The sequence below is a fragment of the Prionailurus viverrinus genome, chromosome D3, assembly GCF_022837055.1.
Source record: "Prionailurus viverrinus isolate Anna chromosome D3, UM_Priviv_1.0, whole genome shotgun sequence".
Classification (NCBI taxonomy): domain Eukaryota; kingdom Metazoa; phylum Chordata; class Mammalia; order Carnivora; family Felidae; genus Prionailurus; species Prionailurus viverrinus.
This window is the reverse complement of record NC_062572.1, coordinates 71,527,980-71,548,147: the sequence shown is the minus strand read 5'-3', so window position 1 is coordinate 71,548,147 and position 20,168 is coordinate 71,527,980. Positions and strand designations below refer to the sequence as shown.

The 20,168-nt window shown below is 49.9% G+C and overlaps 1 protein-coding gene across 2 annotated transcripts in view; it reads right to left on the bottom strand.

Moving 5' to 3' along the window:
* Positions 1–20,168, bottom strand: part of MAPK4 (mitogen-activated protein kinase 4) — a 50,625-nt gene that overhangs the window by 8,640 nt on the left and 21,817 nt on the right. For both annotated transcript variants that reach the window (XM_047828086.1, XM_047828087.1), the window contains exons 2-3: positions 2,372–2,516; positions 485–646 (exon numbers count right to left, since the gene is read on the bottom strand). In XM_047828086.1, the coding sequence (XP_047684042.1) occupies positions 485–646; positions 2,372–2,516 (307 nt within the window). The remainder of the gene's footprint in view (positions 1–484; positions 647–2,371; positions 2,517–20,168) is intronic.

Below are 20,168 nucleotides of genomic sequence, written 5' to 3'. Positions count from 1 at the left end.
GATGAGCACTGGGTGTATGTAAGCGATGAATCATGGGAATCTACACCCGAAGCCACGAGCACACTGTATACACTGTATGTTAGTTAACTGGACAATAAATTATATTAAAATATAAAAATGAAAAAAAACCACCTCACATTCTCTGCACCACATCATCAAGGGGAAAAAGATAAAGGGAGAGGAAGCAGGGCAGGAAGGAAGGCAAGTGAAAAAGATGAGAAGGAAAAGGAAGCAAAAACAGGGGTAGACTATGGGAGACCACTAACGACTGCCTTGAGGGGGGCCTGATGGCTGCACTCCAGGGGCCAGTGATGCTCAGCCTGGAAGTAGCTAGGGCAGAGTCCTGCTGCAGTGGGGCGGCCTTGGCTCCTACATCTAAGGACTTCGCTCTATCCTTTTGGAAGGAGACCGCCCCCCCTAGCCCCGCAGGGTGAAGCCAGAGCCCGGCCTCCAGGGTGCTGGCCTGGCTGTCCCTCGGAGGTACCTTCGCTGTTCACTTCGGGCAGCAGCTTGCGCAGCGGCCGCTTCACTTCCCAGGTGCTGCTGACGAAGGAAGGCATCACCTTGAGCAGCTCGTCTTTGTCCTCCTCCCGGATCACGGGGATGGTCTCCAGGATGAGCTGCATCTGCTCCAGCTCGTGGGCCCCTGGGGAGCCAAATACCAGGTGGTTACGAGGGAGCTTCCCAAGTGGCTGGGGTGAGGGAAGCCCCCAGGTGGTTTTAGGAGGCCTGGGAGGGGCAGCACAGGACAGTGGGAGCAGCGCTGGGCCGGGGGCCAGGGCACCTGGCTTCTGGTCTTCCCTCTGCCACTAACTTGCTGTGTGACTGTGGGCAGGTTGCTTGCCATCTCTGGGGCTTTGCTTTGTCAAATGTCTCCGCTTCTGGAATGGACCAGTCTGATATAGACTGATCAGCCAGAGCTAACAGCCGGGTCCAAGACTTCCCAAGTCCCCTTTCCAGATGCCTCTCTGCATGTTCTTTCACAGGCTGGGAAAGGAAATGATTTTAAAACCAGGACTGAGCCTCACCTTTTGGTTTCCAATTAGGAGGATCCCAATGAGGAGGGGGAAATTCAGAAATAACAAATTGGCTTTGGAATGCGTCTTGGGAACTAAGTGGTACTGCTCACTCCTTCAGGCAGTGGGAGGAGGACAGGTTATGCCAGGTCTGCGAAACAGGAGTGGAGTCAGGCATTTATTCGCTCCTTCATTCATTCACTCAATAATGACTTACTGAGCACCTTCTTCCTGGCAGGCATCAGGCAGGAAGCTCGTCCTTAAGGAGCTTCAGACATTATGAGTCTCAGAACTCACAACTCCTGCCGCCCAGACACTGATGCTGTGTCAGCGCTGTGGCACTGCTGGTGAGGCTCAGGTCTCTCTCTTCCTTGTCCCCCTGGACCTCCAGACTCTTCTTATTTCCACTGCTCCCATTTTCCCTTCTGCTTGAGTACCCCTTTCACTTACCTCTACGGGTTAAATCCTTAACCAAGACTCTCCAAATTCAAGAAGTCCCCAGACTCATCTAGCTGCTCAGAGGGCCCTCCCCTTACCACCAGTTCCTACAGGACTCCCATCTGCCGGAAGCTGGTGGCCTATGGTGGGGCACTTCCATGTCCCCCGACGACGCCCTGTGTAGCACTAAGCACGTGTGGATGCTGTGGTGCTGCCCCAGTGAGTGCCTATAGCTCAGGTTCTATTCTGAAGCGGCCCCTTTGGCTGCCCCCACGGAGGACAGCTCAGGGACTCTGGGAGCCCCCTGAGGGGCCCCTGTCCAAATGAACACTCCAGACCAACTGCTCACAGTCGCAGGGAGAGAGGAGGAAGAGGCTGAAAATGTAGGATAGATGTTTTCAGGGGTCTATCTCAAGGTGTCTGAGTATAAGTAGTCACTTGATTTTGAAAGTTCTGTGCTCAGTAGACTATTTTTAGCCTCTCCAGTATTTTGCCTGAAATGATAATAAGGTGTCTCCAAGTAGCTCCATAAGGCTGTGCAGGTAATTTCCTTTTTTTAATTTTTAAAGTTTATTTATTTATTTGGAGAGAGAGAGAGAGCAATGGAGGGGCAGAGCGAGAGGGAGAGAGAGAGAATTGCAAGCAGGCTCCGCGCTGTCAGCACAGAGTCGGAGTGGGGGCTCGATCTCAGGATCAATGAGATCGTGACCTGAGCTGAAATCAAGAAGAGTTGGACGCTTAAGCGACTGAGCCACCCAGATGACCCCATACAGGTCATTTTAAAGAGAAAGACCAGGATGTTTTGTGATTGGCATGCTGTATTTTTTTTTTTCTTCTTCTTCTTTTTTTGCACTCAGTTTGCCCTTTTTACAGAACGCCACTAGAGGAGAAGTCAGATGACATGGCTAGTGACTTACCGGCAAAGAGCATTCTCCCCGTGAGCATCTCGGCCAGGATGCAGCCGGCGGCCCACATGTCGATGGCTTTGGTGTAGTTGTTTGGGGAGAGGAGCAGGCGTGGTGAGCGGTACCACTTAGTTACCAACCCTTCCGACAGATAACCCTGGAAGACAAATAAAACCCAGTTCTGATGATCAGCCATGTGTAGATGCCCTCTCTCCCACGCACCTCCTTCGAGGATCTCTCCCCATCCGAAGGCAGCACCCCTTTCTGGATCCCTTCACTGTTGAACCTTACCTGAGTCCCAGGGGTTCTCTGTGGACAGGGAGGCAACATACCAATATTTCAGAAAGAATACTTTCCCACCCCAACTTGATGTAACCATGCAGAACAAATCTGCCTTCATCTAGTAAGAAGATGGATAAATAGGAACCATAGTCAAGTTCATTACCACCATCAATGGAGTAATGATGAGAACCTGGAATTTCATTTATCCAGTGACTGCATCTCAGAAATAGCCCTACATTTGAAATCAAGCCAGTTACTTTGGTGCTGATGAGTAGAATTAATGTGGCTACAATGTCAGAGACACCGAGCCCCTGCTGAAAGTGGATAAGGCCAGCTTCGTAATGGGGCAGGTGAACAGCATATGGAAACAGCCCTAAATGGCACAGTGGACACAGCTTTGGTTGGCTCAGAGGATTCTGGGAGTTCTACAGCGTGTCTTTTTGGCAGACAGGTGTACTAGCTGACTTCAGCCACTGCTCAGGGATTTGTGCTCTGGGATCGAATCCTTCCCTACAAGATATGGTGATGACATAAGTGTTTTAGCACAGAATGGAAAATATAGCCAGGCAATTTGGAAATTGTTTTCTACATAATTCAGAACGTTTACCCCACAATGTAACCTGTGAGGTGTCCATTTGGATTACCTGGAACAGTCTCTTTAAATTGAGAAGGTAGACCCATTTTGGGGTCAAGGTGAGACAATTCAGACTGAGGGGATACCATGGGAGACTTTAGGGATGGTCTTGTTATCTGCTGATGGAACCCCCCCATTTAGCATTTGAGTTGTCCTTTTTACTGACTGAAGAGGTATCACAGACCCAGGCTAAAGCAGATGAAAACTTAAGAAGCCCAAATACCCAGGAGCTTTTGATCAACATCTAGACTCTCTTTATGTGTTAAGCAAAGATTTATTAAATGTTTGAAACCTTCTGAGAGCCTGCATTATGACAGCGGTTTTCTCTCCTCTGTGGCACATACTTCCTCAGAGTAGGGCCTCAAACTGGTGGAGGGAAGCGGGGAGAGAGGAAATGACACAGAGCTTCCCCAATCTCAATGCTCCGACCCAAACGGACTCCTTACAATCCCCTCATGTCCCCTTCTGGTCACCTGCCTTTCCCCCAGCCCCCTAGTGACCACTGCTTTCTGTCCTCTAGTTTTGCTTTGTACAGAATGTCCTATAAATGGAGTCACAGCTGCTTTTTGAGGTTAAATTCCTTCCATTAGCATAATGCAGCCAGATTCATACATGTTGTTGTATGTGCAGTAGGTTGTTAGGAGTTTAAGTTTGATTCTAAAAATTACAGACACTTGGGATGCCTGGCTGGCTCAGTCAGTACAGCATGCAACTCTTGATCTCAGGGTTGTGAGTTCAACCCCCATGTTGGGTGTAGAGATTACTTAAAAAGAAAAAAAAATCTTAGGGCACCTTGGTGGCTCAGTTGGTTAAGTGTCCGACTCTTGGTTTTGGCTCAGGTCATGATCTCATGGTTCATGAGTTCAAGCCCCACACTGGGCTCTGCACTGACAGTACGGAGCCTGCTTGGGATTCTCCCACCCCCACCCTGCCTACCCCCATCTCAAAACAAATAAAAATTTAAAAAAAAATACATAAAATAAAATCTTAAAAAAAATTACAGACACAAGCCAAACTGTAGAAGTTCACTTCTGGGTGGGCGGTTCGCAAATAAAGAATGGTCTGATTTATTTTCTAGTCAGAGGCTGAGACTGCCAGAGACTAAAGCGGAGTCACCCAGAGGGGAGGTGATATAAGGGGAGTTTTCTCTGATATGTAAATGAACAGTCTTTTAGGGAATGGAATTTCCTGTAATTAATTCTGGCTCTCTGAAGCATCTAGGACTGCAGTGGGCACACAGAGGGGTGGGGGTGCGGGGGCTCCCTTCCAGAAATACATGCCTTGAAAGTAAAACAATGATGTTTGCCTGGGCAACGCTGCCCCTGGGCCAGAAATAAAGGCCAGGCCATGATAGCAGCTAAGAAAGTTCACTCACAGCTCTTCCTTACTTTTGAATGAAAATCTAGAACCTGATGCTTTTTCCTTAACCACTAGCTGCCGCTTCCCTCTGGTTACTTGCCTCTCAAGCCCTTTTGCAAATATAGAGAAGACATACTGATGTGTTTCAGAAGCCATAGGGCAGAGGAGAATTTGGGAACCAACAGGAGGCTCTCTTCCTGGTTGGTGGGGCAGACCTGGGGACATGGTGGCAGGGGTCCTGCCCTCAGCTGGGATGAGCCCGCGGTGTCTGAGCAAGAGTGGCTCTGGGACCCACAGCATACTGGTGATCTGAATTCAAGAAAGTTTCAGTGAGTGATTGGGCAAAAGTCAGAATCCTCTAGAATGAAAAGAAAATAAAGAATATCCAGGAGTGGAGACTCAGTTTTATCAGAAGGGCTCACAAATCAGTAAGTACATCGGCTCAACTGATATCCTTAAATGGCTTTCCTGCCAGAGCCTGCGGGTGGGGACAGTTGTAGAGGAGCCTGTCCTCAATCATCAGACCTGGTCTCACACGGTGCACTGTCGAGCGAGTCAGAAGGCGTCACAGCTCCGAGGAGACAGGAAACCAACACTCCTACACTTCTCCGCGGCCACCTCTCAGCACGTGAGAGGCAAGACTGGAGTTGCCCTTTCCCGAGGGTCCCTTTCCTCCTGCCACCCCATCCATTGGTGTTCCGGTGGGAAGCTGATTCTGGAGGTGCTGCTGGGGGGCGGTTGGACAGGGTTTCCTGTCGAGACCCCGTCACGGGGCGATCGGGCCTTCTTCATCTATTGCTCTGACCAGTCCATTTTGCTTCTTTGTAAGCATCAGGTACAGCCAAGGGGAGGCTTTGATTTTGCAAAAGCATCATAGGTGTTTGGGAAATAATCTAGCAGCAGCCGGCCTCTGAGGAGGGTAATTAGGGACCCCCGACAGATCCAACGGGAAAGTATAATTAATGCTCTGAGCATCTTCTTTGCAGAGGGAGCAGGGGGCACTGTGCTCAGTCCCAGCCGCCTGCCAGGGAATGGAGAACAGCCTTGCTCACCCTTACCCCAGAAGGGTGGGCCCCGGCCTGCTGCTCCAGCGAGTGAGCACAGGGTGGGCTCCCGGTCTGGGCCACTTGTTTCTATGCCTCCACCCGCTCTGAGCCTGATCTCTTGTGTCTGGGAGACAGAAGGAAGGTTGGGGGAGAAGCATGTTCCAATAAGCCTTCCATTTCACCCTTCTGGCCCCTCATGAGGAGAGGGCGAATTTAAATGGGGACACAGTCCCTGAAGAATGAAAGCCCAGGCCACAGTAGCTGAGTGTGTGGTGTGGGGAGGACAAGGTGGGAAGGTTGGTTTCTCCCCTCATACTGAATGGCTGCTTAGGGCTACCCCTGCGTCCAGGCCAGCCTGGGGGGCGGGGGTTCCGACAGCCTCACCTCCTCTACCAGAAGTCTCTGCCAGGTGTTGTCCCTGTGTGTGGAAATGAAGGTGATGATTAAAACCTTCCCTGCCTTCAAAGAGCATATAATGCGGTCAAAAAGATGAAATACTGACTATGATTGTCGGAAGGATAAGGAAATGATCTTGGTCAACATTTACGTGGGACTTGCTCTGTGCCGAGCGCTGTGTTAGCATTTTACATGCATTCATTCTGTAGTCTTCCCATCAGCCTCTCGATGCAGGCTCTTCACAGAGTAGTAACACAACCCGCCCAAGGTCATATGACCAGGAAGTGGCCCAGGATGTCTGGCTCCAGAGTCATGCTCTGTATGTTGCTGGACCTCCACCACACCGCACATCAGAGTCCTGGTAAGCAGTGAGGAAGAGGCATACTTAGAACGCACAGGGGCATGTCCGTTTAGCAGTGGGTCAGGGAAGGCTCCACGCCGATGAGGTTCGAGCTGGTCTTAAAGGATGGGGACATCCTTTTTTTGTTTTGTGGTGACAATGGGCACCAGTGTGAGTAAAGATGGGGGGGGGTGGTGGGAAGACCTGGAATGTGTTCAGGGGACAGAGAGAAATCTGGGCATGTGGACAAATGGGATGAGGGAAGAGGCAGAGGAGAATGACCTTTGTTCTGAAAGTTAGTGGTTGCCAAGGACCCCCAACAATGGGAACCAGGGGAAGTGCTTGTGAGATGTACAGATCGCCCAAAGTTACTGGCTTGGAGTCATGGAGGTCCATCTTGAATGAGCTCCCCAGGGAACCCGTGAGCCCCCCCGCCCCTCCCAGTTTGAGAACACCAGGAAGAACAAGGGAGGGCTGCAGAATTGGGGAAGGAGGGATCGTGAGTAGGACAGGAGCTTCACTTTACGCTGGGAGAGGTTGCTCTGTTTTTCCCGTTGGCCCTGGGCAGGCCTTCCTCCTACGGTATGGCTCTTGCGGATTCTTAGTTCTGGGGAGGGTGTTGTGGAGCACAGCAGTTACAGGCTCTGCAGTCCTGTTGCTCGCAGCCTGAAGAAACCTGCAAGCCCTGGCCGACAGCAAGACGCTACTCTCTGGATAGCAGGGGATCATGGGGCTCAGGAAGGCCTTGGGAAAGCCCCCGGGCACCGTGCTTCCTTGCAGCACACAAATACACCCCTGTCTGATCTAGAAGAAACTAGGTCAAGGGAAAAAGAAATCAGGCTATGGAGGAGTAGAATTTTTAGCCTCAGGGGTCAATGGGGGTGTTGCATGGATGCTGTGATTCTTGTGGACGTGCTAGTTCCCAGAAGACCTTCTGGTGAGCGTGCCATGGAAATTGAAAGAATACACACAAGGAATGGGAAAGTCACACACGGAAGGTGGGGGGGTGGCATGAGAGCTGCCTTTAGGCATTTGCAAGTCTATCATATGGATGAGGAGTGAAGCTTGTTCGCTGAGACTCTGGGGACACACGTGAGTGAGCCAAAGCATGAGACAGAAATCTATGTAATACGATAATAATAGCTAACATTTACCGAACTCCTCAAACTGCTCTGCTTCATATGGATCAACTCACTTCATCCTCATAACACCCCCATAAGGTAGGGACTCTCATTATATCCATTTTTACAGAGAGGAATCTGAGGCACAGAGAGGGGAACCACTCTATCTATGGTCACACAGGCTGTAAGAGACAAGCTGGGTTCCACCCCAGGCTGTGCGGATGTAGCACCCCCCATCTGAATATGCAGCTCTGATGCCTTTCACATGAGGAAACCCTCTAAAGCTAAGTGGGGGACTGGGCTCCTAACAGGCTGAGGTGTCCGGGCACAGCACGGACAAGCTCGTGGAGAGACGTGCCAACACCACCCTCCTGGTGGACATCTAGAGCACAGCTTCCAAGACAGTGGCGTGCACTTGAATACTCAGGGATCCGGGCTGATTGAAAGCAGATTCCGTTTCATCAGGGGAACAAGGTGATGCCGATGCTGCAGCACTGACCTTGGACCAGCAAAGCCATCGCTGACCTTTAATATCACGCCTTGCCCTAAGGAATTATGATCTGCCTTGCTCGCAGGCCAGGCAGATTTCTCATTCAGAGCAGCAGGCTGACCTATAATAGGGGTTAATTCTTTGTGTTACAGACACCCATCAAAAGATCATTTAGAAAAACAACACTCTCCCAGAGGCCCCTCTAAGCACAGAGGTACGGTCCCCCGCTCTCCAGCCTTTTCCCCCTGAAGGTATAATTCTTACTTGTGCCAATATCCGTATCAGGCGTGCTAGAAGCCTTTTTAAAAAGAAAGAACACCACAGCCAAATAGCCGTTCTTATTGTTGACTCCACACTCATTCTATTAAACTCATTTCCATGAAAATGTGCAGCAGGGAACCTCTCAAGCCGAGGAAAGGAACACACAATCTTAAAAGCCAAGTGCACAGCATAATCTTTAGTAAGTCATCGGGTACATTCTGTTTATGCAGCTGAAATGCACACGGGGGAAGGAATAATATGGTTAAATCAGCTGCACTGAGTTTTCATTACCTTCAAGATGCCCTAAATGCTCATATGTCCCCTTTTTTCAGGGCTGCCCCTTCCCCATTCCATGCTCTAGGGGATCCTGTCCAATGAAATTCACAGTCTCTGCCTAGGTTTCCATGGAAATCAACCAAAGCCCAGTTAAGTTCCTATAGGTCTGCAGACTCCATGTGGTTACCTGTCTTTATATTTTAAAAAATTGTGATAGAACCGCTTTTTAAAAAAAGAATTTATTTGGGGCGCCTGGGTGGCGCAGTCGGTTAAGCGTCCGACTTCAGCCAGGTCACGATCTCGCGGTCCGTGAGTTCGAGCCCCGCGTCAGGCTCTGGGCTGATGGCTCAGAGCCTGGAGCCTGTTTCCGATTCTGTGTCTCCCTCTCTCTCTGCCCCTCCCTCGTTCGTGCTCTGTCTCTCTCTGTCCCAAAAAAAAAAAAAAAAAAAAAAAAAGAATTTATTCTTGGGGTGCCTGAGTGGCTCAGTCGGTTAAGTGTCCAGCTCTTGGTTTTGGCTCAGGTCACGATCTCATGGTTTGGGAGATGGAGCCTGGCGTCGGGCTCCTCGCTGGCAGGTTCGGAGCCTGCTTGGGATCCTCTCTCTCTGCCCCTCCCCCACTCACTCTGTCTCTCAGAAGAAATAAACTTAAAAAAGACTTTTTTTTTAATACTTTATTTTCAACTGTGGCAAAATACACTCAACATAAAATTCACCATCGTAAGCAGTGTTAAGTGTACAATTCAGCGACACCGAGTAGGTTCGCACTGTTGTGAATCCATCCATCCATCTTACACAAGTGAGTCTGTACCCATGCAAGACGATCCCAGACTGCGTGCCCCCGGCCCCTGGCAACCACCCGTCTACTTCATCTCTGTCAATCTGACTGTACCGTCTTTTTGTCACTGGCTTATTTCTCTCAGCATAATCTACTTCCCCTTACCTTTAGGCAGCAGGAAAGTGGGAGCAACGGGGTGGGCTTCCTTTTAAAAAGCACTTTCTTGAAATGCAGTTGCCTTCTAGTTCAACTACAGCTTGCATCACAGGTAAAAGCTCTGGCCATGACCCTCATGGGGTCCAAACCATGAAGTCTGAATTCTACCACAGTTCAAAGACATGACAAAATGTTTTGTTTCTTTGGAGATGTACCGGGATCGCGGGCTGTCCTCCCGCCATCGTCACCAGGGATGCGCCGCTGAGCTGGTTAGAGAGGTCGATGGAGGGAAGGCTTGTTAAGCTGCTTCAGCCTCAGTTTCCCCATCTGCTTGAGTTCCTGGTCTCCAAGTTTCCCTCTGCGGGGCGCTAGAGTCCTAGGATGCTGCACCACAACACAGCAAACTTTAAATGAGGGGCCCTGCTGGGCCAAAGTGGCTCATTTTTAATGGGCTGGTCTGTGAGCAAAGACTCCTTTTAGGAAGATGCATTAACTGCCAGGCCATAATTAGACATTTGTCTCGCTGACTTTCACAGGGCAATCTGGCAGCACCCTGAGGCAGCTGCTCTCAAAACTGCTACCCATCAGAAGCACCTGGGGAACTTCAGAGAATCCTGATTCTCAGGCCACCTGCCAGAGCAATGACGTCAGAATCTCTGCGGGTAGGCCCCGAGCATTAGTACTTTTTAAAACTCCCCAGGTGATTTCGGTTTATAGCCACACTTGAGAACCAGTGTCCCATAGATCTTGGTCCACCTGCTTTGAAGGGTAAACAGTGTTTTCAAGGTTCCCCAATTAGTGCAGCTTCTATTTTTAGCTCCTCTCAGGATGAGATGAATCCTTGAATAGCCACAGAGGTCTTCTCCAGGCAGCTGACCCCAAGGAAGTAAAAATTTACTGGAAAGCAACCTACAATAACAACGGCTGCCATTTATTGAAAACGTACGATATGCTAGGCACTACGCCAAGTGCTACTTTATTATTGGCCCATTTCATTATTAAAATGACCCTGTGAGAAAAGTATAGAGTGGTGAATAACTTGGCCAAGGCCAGATGAGCTAAAAGTTGGCAGTGCTGAGATTCAATCCCATCAGCGAACAAAACGAAGTCCCTATAATCACGGAGCATCCTTGTTAGCAGGACAGATAGATGAACAAATGAATGTATAACATGTCCAGTGAAGATAGTACTAGGAATGAAAATAAACCAGGGTAAGGAAATAGAGTGAAGGATTAGGTGGGTGGTCCGGGAAAGCCTCTGTGATAAGGGGACATTAGTGACTCTCGTAGCCATAGGGGGAACATCAAAGATGTTGATCTGTGAGTCCCAAGTCTTCCTTTCTGTCCCCCACCTCCATCCCCAAATGAGAGCAGCACTTTCAACTTTCTCCCCTCACCTAGCAAACCCTCCTTGGAGATCTCTCAACAACATCCAGATAAAAGTAACTGAGAACATCTTTACGTGGGGTAGAACTAACGTCTGTGGAACACCCATTATGCACAAGGGATTTTTCTTTTTTTTTCTTTTCGCCAGCATTAGCTCAGCTAATGTAAAAATAAATATATTTGTTTTCATTTTCTATATGGGGAAATTATTGCAGCCCCTACATCCTCAGCCTGGCTTGATAGGCCCACAGTGGAACCTCAGGAATCGACTGCCAGTCAATAAATTATTTGGAGGTTTGCTGGCCATGTGACTATCAGAGGGCAAAGGTAACAGCCATGTTCAACTCCAGCCCTCTGAAATCTTGGGGCTCCCTCAGGTGTGAGCCGCGGCTGTGAATCTCCATCTGACATTATCTTGAGGCTGCATGGTGGTAACTGGGCCCTTTGTGCTGCTAATCTTGCTGGGGGTCAACCCGGAGGTCAGACTCAGCACCTTAGTGCATCGTTCCCCCCTCCACTCTCAAAAAGAAAGAGAAGGCTAACCCCAGGGCACTGTGGAGTAAGGTGTACAATAATAATGAACATTTGCCAGGGGCTGACCACGTGGCAGGTACCATCCCGAGCTCTCTGTGTTCTTTCATGATTGTCATGATAGTCTCACAGGGTGGGCACTATCACTGTCCCCGCTCTTTGGCAGGGAGTTGAGGCAGGGAAGTCAACGACCCAGTACCAACATCACCCAGTCCCACAGCAGACAGTTCTGTTCCTATTTCTGGCCTTCCCCTCACAGCTGCTCATATACCATCCCTTCCCAGAGGATAAGAATTCTCCCCCGTTTAGTTTACAGAGCATGCTCAGAAGAATAAATGGAACTTTCTTGGGCTTTCCTTTCTCAGAAGGCTCTGAGGTATAAATACGACCTTTGTTAAAGATAACGAAGATGGAGGGGTGCCTGGGTGGCTCATCTGGTTAGGCATCTGACTTAGGTTCAGGTCATGATCTCCCGGTTGGTGAGTTCGAGGCCCTGCATGGGACTCTGCACTGACTGCACGGAGTCTGCTTGGGATTCTCTCTTTCTCCCTCTCTCTGCCCCTCCCTGACTTGCGCTTTCTCTCCCTTTCAAAATAAATACACTTAAAAAAAAGATAACTAAGATGGAATCGAGACTAAGAAAAGTGAGATGGTCTTGCTTTTTTCTATGGAAGCAGGGTCCGGTGGAATTTAGAAGGGCGTGGCAGATTTTAGAACCCTGGGGGGGGCTGGATTATACAGATGGCTGTGGGTGGGACTGGCACTGGGCCCAGGCAGCTTACCTGAAGGGGTTAGAAATCCCTATCTCAGGGGCCTTTGAAGGGCAGGAGCCTGGGGAAGTTGGCACTGGTCAGTGCTAAGCTCCTGCTGTGGGCAAGCTCCGGACAGGGTCCATCCAGCCTGTACGTAGGAAAGGAAGTAGCTGCCTGTAGAACGTGGGAGAATGAGCCAGAAAAACTCTGCTACTTCTGAACTTGGCTACCTCTCTGTCCTGAGGCCGGAAAGTCTCCACTACAGAGTCACTGTTTTTAGTTCAGTGTTTCCCAAAATGGGTCAACATCCCCAAAATGCTGGCAGGAGGAGATAACACTGTGTGAGCGAACACCCTTGGGGCAGGTGGGCAATAACGAAGAAGTTTATTTACAGTCTCAGGATCTCCTAGGTGGGGATTCAGGATATACCACCTGTCATACCTCTTTGTCCACATAACCACTGTTTTCTAGGTGTATCCTGGGGACCAATCTTTCTCCAGATGCCTTGGGAAAGACTGGGCCAGGTCCTTGTTTACACATTTACTACCTGGGAGAGGAAACATATTGACCTATTAGCCATTGTCTTCTATTATATTAGCAAGGTCTAATGTCATCATGGCTCCTGTGGAATGAAAACTCACACTTCGAGCCTCACTTATCTCTGGGCCCCTGAGGGCAGGGACCGCTTACACCTGCTGTGCCCCAGGTCCGCAGGCAGAAGAGGCTGAAGGCACAGGTGACTACATGTTACAAAAGCCCTCAGAAATGTTGGCTACTCAGAGTTCACGGAGACTCTGGCCTCAAGGGTGGGCAGGGCAGGCCCGTGGGGGTAGGGCAGGCCTGTTGGATGGGTGCCGTTGCTCCTTTCCCCCAACCACTGGGGAAGCACAGGCTGCACGGGATGGAGGAGGCCTGTGGGTGGGCTGGCCAAAAGGCCCTGACACCAGCTCCAGCCCCCCTTCAATGTTGCTTCTGTCAGGGTCAGAACCCAGCTCTGGGCTCAGTAACCCTGTCTGCCCCTGCCCTCAAGAAGGGTCTTCTCTCCTTGGCTGCTGGGCTGCCTGGATCACATTATTAATCAAGGATCACATCTTGTCTCTGCAGAAACACTTTTCCAAAAAAACCCTGTAGATCCCCAGCACACATCTCATTTCTGAAATGTCTCACTCGCGGAGGGACCGCCCGAGTCACCTGCTCTGGGGAATTCCGGTCCCATTTCAGAAGCTTTGTTGACAGGCATTTCTTAAATTTTTCTGGTGGGGCTGGCTGTGTGTGAGGGACTCTGAGTTGGGGGGCTGTCCTCAGGGAGCTTACAAGCCAATTCTGCACAGGCAGTTTGCTGGTTTGATTGCAAAGACCATCATTAAGTCAGGGACACTCAGTGCTGGGCGAGGGAAGGGTGGGGCAGTCACTGTGTGAAGAGGTTTTGGAGGCCTCTTAAAAATATGAAATTATGGGGGCGCCTGGGTGGCTCGGTCGGTTAAGCGTCCGACTTCGGCTCAGGTCACGATCTCATGGTCCGTGGGTTCGAGCCCCGCGTCGGGCTCTGTGCTGACAGCTCAGAGCCTGGAGCCTGTTTCCGATTCTGTGTCTCCCTCTCTCTGTGACCCTCCCCCGTTCATGCTCTGTCTCTCTTTGTCTCAAAAATAAATAAACATTAAAAAAAATATATGAAATTATGAACACAAAATCAGGTGTGAAATTGAATATTTATTTTTGAATCAGAAAACTGCAGATTAAAAATTAGAAAAAGCTGGCAAATACTATGAACATCACATAATTCACAAAAATAACATTTTTACCAATTAGCTGCTTGCCACACTGCAGGTAGCGAACACGTGAATGTACTGCATAATCTCTGATCGTCTCTTCTATGATAATTTTGTTTAAAAAACTTTTTAAGGTTTATTTTTGAGAGAGAGAGAGAGTGACAGAGTGCGAGCAGGGGAGGGGCAGAACTAGAGGAGGGAAACAGAGAATCCCAAGCAGGCTCCAGACTCTGAGCTGTCAGCACAGAGCCTGACGTGGGGCCCAAACCCATGAACCGTGAGATCATGATCTAAGCCGATGTTGGACTTAACTGACTGTGCCACCCAGGCACCCCTCTTGGACAATTTTGTAATATACTTTTGTTACAGCCAGAAGTTAAAGCTAATTCAGTCTTTGAAAGATCATTGAAAATCTAACTCAGTCTTTCCTCTATTACGGGGGACACTTCAGAATGATTGGTATTTTATAATTTTCTCTCAGCGCCAAAACTAGTCATTTGGTCAGGTCATGTAAATTTTTAGGACTATTGTCAAGTTTGGGGCAAACCGTACCCACTAGGCACTCATCTGTACATAGGCTGTAAGACTTGGGGGCTTTTCTAGTTTTCTCATGTGGTGACTAAACTCCTATGTTTTGAATTGATGGCACTCATTAACCAGGCTGTCGTTAACCAAGCTGGGCTGGGGGGTAGCCACAGGGGGGCCCTGCCGGGCCATTCCAGCGCCACCCAACAGGAGGGCAAGTGTGGTGGGGGGCACGTCAGAATGGAAAGAGACAAGTTCTTAGCTAACTGCTGTCAAAATATCTCAGTTTGCAAATATTACAGAAATATACGACCACGTGAACACATCGTGAGAGGTCCTGAGTTTGCTTCGTGAACTCTGCGGTGCATCTGGCCCCGAGCAGGAATAAGGGCCAAAGAAGAGGGAGCGGCGGAGGCAGACAGGGGGGCATGTTGTCAGGATTTTCAAGATAGGGAAGCAGGTACATACTCCAGGAACCTTCCTTAGAGTAAACTATGGCAGGACCTGTCTTCTCATAGGCTGAGGCAGATTGTCTCGTCACCCCAGAGAGCTTGTGAAGAGGGGAAGATTACCGTGGAAGCCAGGGTGGTTCTGAAGGGTGTTTCTTTCCCTGCTTACAAGGCAAGCTGGTATGATCCTTGGCCACCAGCAAAGGTCTCTGATCTCCCCTTGCCACCTGGCTGCCTTAAATTCCTTTACCGAGAGCCAAAACCCTTGGTTTCACTTTCAGAGGAACAGCCAAAAAGCAAATTCCTTGGCTCCCCCAAAAGAGCATACAGTGGCTGATGACTGAAGTGAGGGCAGTCCTTTGGGGAAACGCCCTTAACCTGTGAAGTGTGTTCCAACTCCAGGTCAGAACTGAATTGGAAATAGGGTCAATGCAGATGTAATTAGGTAAGAGGAAGTCATCAGGATGGACCTCAACCCAGTATGACTGGTGTCCTTATTGAAAGGGGACATTTGGACACAGACACCCACGTGGGGAGGAAGCCCTAAGGCGAAGGCAGAGATGGAGTGAAGCTTCTACAAGCCAAGACATGACAAAGACTGCCAGCAAAGCACCAGAAGCGAGGGGACAGGCACGGAATAGATTCTCCCTCTCAGCACTTAGAGGAACCAGCCCGGAGAACACCTTGGTCTCAGCCTGGTAGCGTCCAGACCTGGGAGATAATAGGTTTCTGTTCTTCAAGCTGCTCGGTTTGTGGTGCTTTGTGGACAGGAGCTCTAGCAAACGATTACCAAGCCCAGACCCCGTGATGGGTTTCATTTCGTTTTCTTCCCACAATGACGATTTCCATCTGTGTTTTTAAGCACCAAAAATCAAACTTCTCCCAAATCCTTTCTGGCGTCCCTTTTCTGCTGGTGACCTGACTCTCAGGTGCCCCCGTGCTGGGGGTCCACAGCGCCCTGAAGCACTTTCCTGAGCAGGAGCACCTGGCTCTGGTGTCCCTGCAGCCTGTGCTGCCCTGCCAGACAGAGATGCCTCACATGCCGTGTTGGGAACAGGAGGTTCAAGTCCTGGGCCGGCAGCTGACTTGCTCGTGACTTAGAGTAACTGTCTCAACCTCACTGAACCTCAGCTTCCTCATCTGCACACAATGGAGAGAACACCTCCTAAGGGTGCTGCCAGGATTAAACAGAAAATGTGTGATGCACTCCGCTTGAATACTGTCACTCTGCCCTTCCTTTCGCTGGCTCTGTTTGTTTTTTTCTAAGTTTATTTGTATTTATTTTGAGAAAGATACAGAAAGCAAGTGGGGGAGGGGCAGAGAGAGAAGGAGACAGAATCCCAGGCAGGCTCCATCCACGCTGTCAGCACAGAGCCGGATACGGGGCTCGAACTCGCGAACCACGTGATCATGACCTGAGTGGAGACCAAGAATTGGACACTTAACCGGACTGAGCCACCCAGGCGGCCCCAGGCTCTGTTTTGATGGAGGCTTCAATGGTTTCCTTGTGCTTGTGATGCCCAAACTCCTCAGCGTGAGTTCTGAGGTTCTCACCCATCTGCCCTCTTCCCTTCCCAGCCTTCCAGCCTTCCGCTCCCTGCTCCCCTGGAGTGACGCGCTGCCATCCGCGAGATGTCCCCCACGGTTCCCTTGCAGTTGCCCTCACCTGGAATGCCTCCTCTCTCACTCCCCACCCAGGTCCTGCCAACCCTCAAGGATACCTTCACACCCACGCCCTCAAGACATGCTCTTTCCCAATGAGCTCTAATTTAGAGGGAAGATGGGGCTAGAAGAGGGAGACGGGAAGGAACGTTTTCACCAAAAGACCCCTGTGCACTCATTTCACACGGTATTTCCTGCCACCTTGTCTGCTGTGCTGAGATTTTAGTCTGTGCTCTGGCTTTCTGGTTTGATCATCCGTGGCAGGACAGTAAACAGTGCTGTTTACCAAGTGCGTTCAATTCACACCGGTTTCTGAGAGCGACCAGCTGAAGGAGAAGCATGATTGCCCCCTTACTATACCCGGCACACACGTTTCACTGTCAGAGTCTGCTGATGGGGACAGTGACGGGACGTTAATGACTGCCATCTGGATGCCGCTCTCCTGTCTCTCTCCGAGAGGGTGGTGTGGGTGCAGGGTGAAGGAGGCGGCAGAGCCGGCGGCTGGCAATAAGGCCGTATCTTCCTGGGTACATTAGTGCCACCTATGTGGTGTCACCGAAGCCCTCTCTATGCAGATAACTCTTCCAGGAAATCTTCTGCCGGGCCTGCTAGTCCCACGTTCAGAATAAATTGCATGGGGTAACATTCCGGGAGTGCAGGGGGGCCGCTGTGAAGACGCAGAAGGACACCTGTCATTCATTCGCCGAGGATTAAGTGTTCACAGCTGGGGAGACACAGGCGGCCACGAGCCCACTCTAAAGTGTTTACAGCGGGGCTGCTGGATGGCGAGGACACCGTGGGAACAGGGTCTATGGAAGGCACCAAGAGCCCCGGGTGGCCTGAGCACTTTGTGTGTGTGGGAAGTGGCTGTGGAGAAAGGAGGCGGAGAAATGCCCACCTAAGGTCGGAGGCTGGGCCCACCAGGGGCAGCTCCCAGAGAAACCGAGTCCCGCAAGACGGGGACATGCTTGGCGGAAGGGATTCGGGCTGGCTGTTTGCCAGAGAGCAGGAGGTTTACCCCATATGCATACAGCCCCACGACTTTCTTTTGATTGTAATCATTTTGGATAGAAATGTTCCCAGAATATTAAGGGCACGGTTTTCAATAGCTTCAAAGCTCTCGTTCTCTCTCATTCTTTTTTTGTTTTCTTCCAAGCAGCAGGACCTCTTTGATTCTTCCCCCTCCGACGTCTCTTGCTCTTACTGGGCACTTCCTATTGAGTCAGAGGTGGGAAGTCACCGACGTGATCGTGGGCCTGCCCTGCACCCCTGTGGCAGCCCCTGGGCAGAACCCCAGGGCCCCGAGGAACACCGTTTGAAAATGTCTGGGTCAGAAAGAGCACCGGCCATACCACTCATTAGTCACATAAGCCACCCTCAATCTTAGCCACCCTCAGTCTTAGTTTCCTCATCTGTAATATGGGAGACAGCAATACAGTCCTACCTATGCCATGGGATTCCCATGGGAATCATCCGGTAACCGAATAATCAAACCTGTGGGAAGTCACTGGACCCCGGAAAGGGCTTTACCAACCCAAGTTTCTATCATCATTCACATCATACACACAGCTGGCTTCTTAAAATAGACTGTGATTTAACACCCTTCTGCAGGGTCAAGATTTTGAACAGCAGGATCCCGAGTCCTCACACACTGCAGCTCGCGGATATCAAAGGAAGGCAGAAACCCCTCTCCAGAGCCTGACGGCTGTGATTTTTTTTGGTTAATGCTGATGTCTGCCTTTTTCTCCTGTCTCCTTCCTTGTCAGACTCTCAGCTGTCACCTCTCTCTGCAGTCCCTAGTTTGTTGCCCCTAATCCATTGGGGATTTGACAACCAGATAATGAAGTTTGTTGGAATCGTGTGCAAAAGTGAGGGTACGCCGGCTCAGGTGAAATGTAGACCCTTCGTGTATGGGCTGGGCACCCTCTGTTTAGCAGTTGAGAATCTACCCTCCATTTTGCCTGTGGCTCAGATGAACGGGGCTGCAAGACAGGACTCCTGTCCTTGCTCACGAGTCCAAAATTTATATTGCACTTGGGAGCTGCCAGCCAGCCCCACGCGGTGCTCTCCCCCACGGGACACGAGAGGAGATCACCGGCTGGAAGCTGAGTTGATAGAAACAGGTGTCCTTGCCCGAGCTGTCCCATCCCATCTAGCTGCCTCTGGTCCTTTTCTTTCTTTCCTCACACACGCCCTGGCTCTGTTCCATCAAGTCATAAGACGAGCTGTGTCTACTGAGGGTTCCTCCCTGCCAAGCACTGTGTTAAGCACTTCGCATTCTTTATTTTATTCAGTCCTTAGAACAAACCTATGAAATAGGTTCTGTTACTTTCTTCTTACAGGTAAGAACATTGAGCTTAGAGGATAAATAACTTGTTCAAGGTCACACATTTTTTAAGGAACAGGACCAGGGCTTATATCCTGATGGCTACACTCCAGGGTAGCATGTACCATGTAGTGCTTGGAGAACAATGAAGTATTTCCTCTCGAGAGTGGACAGGAGGCCAACTGGGACTGGATGAGGCCCTGCAGCGAGGCTCTGGGTGAGAATACCCAAGACCTTGGCTATAGGCAGACAACAGTCAGGTGGTATGATTTCTAGAGCAGCAGGAAGGTTGCTTGAAAAATACTGCCTCCACCTGCTGGCTGATGCCTGAACAGCTCTTTCCTTGGGATTCAACTTTCCCTTTTTACAGTGAAGAGTAAAACTTAAAATAGAAGTATCACCAGGCTGCACATGACTGTGTGCTAAAATTCACACTACAGTGTAAATGACTGACTGTGGCTTTGTTTCCAAGATCTATGGAGGATTTTGAGAGAAGGAACGAGGGGATGAGGGAGACCAGGGAAGGAGATGGGGGGCAGCCAACTGTGGATGGAAGCTCTAATGAGGGGGAGGGGATACAGAGAGGGGAGACCGGAAGATTACAAGATAGCCTCGAGCAACTGCAGTTTTGTCTAAACTCAGCCCAGGTTCTAGACCCTCTCACTCTCTTAAACCACTGGGGCTGTTTTCTTCACAAAAGTGGACTGGGCCAGAGCCTACTACTGAACATCCTTTCAAGTAAAACCCGAGAATGATAGAAACCTATTTTGCAAGGCAATTCTCTAGGCGAGATGTCTTTTTTAAAAAAATCTTTTTTTTAACGTTTATTTATCTTTGAGACAGAGAGAGACAGAGCATGAACGGGGGAGGGTCAGAGAGAGGGAGACACAGAATCTGAAACGGGCTGCAGGCTCTGAGCTGTCAGCACAGAGCCTGACGCGGGGCTCGAACTCACGGACCGCAAGATCATGACCTGAGGTGAAGTCGGATGCTTAACCAACTGAGCCACCCAGGCGCACCCCCCCCCCCCTTTTTCTTTTAATACTCTGACTTGAGGACGATTGGCTTTAGAAAACTACCTACTTGGACGCCACACAGGCACTTAAATGACAATGTGTGTAGAAAGTCCCATATATACATAGACTAGGCTATCGCACATATTATGCCCCAGTATTTGTTAAGTTCAATGGTACAGACCTTCATAATTGTTTTTTTCCATCACAAAGCAAAAAGCTGTCAAATTTCAGCTGACCAGGAATCCTTTCATTATAA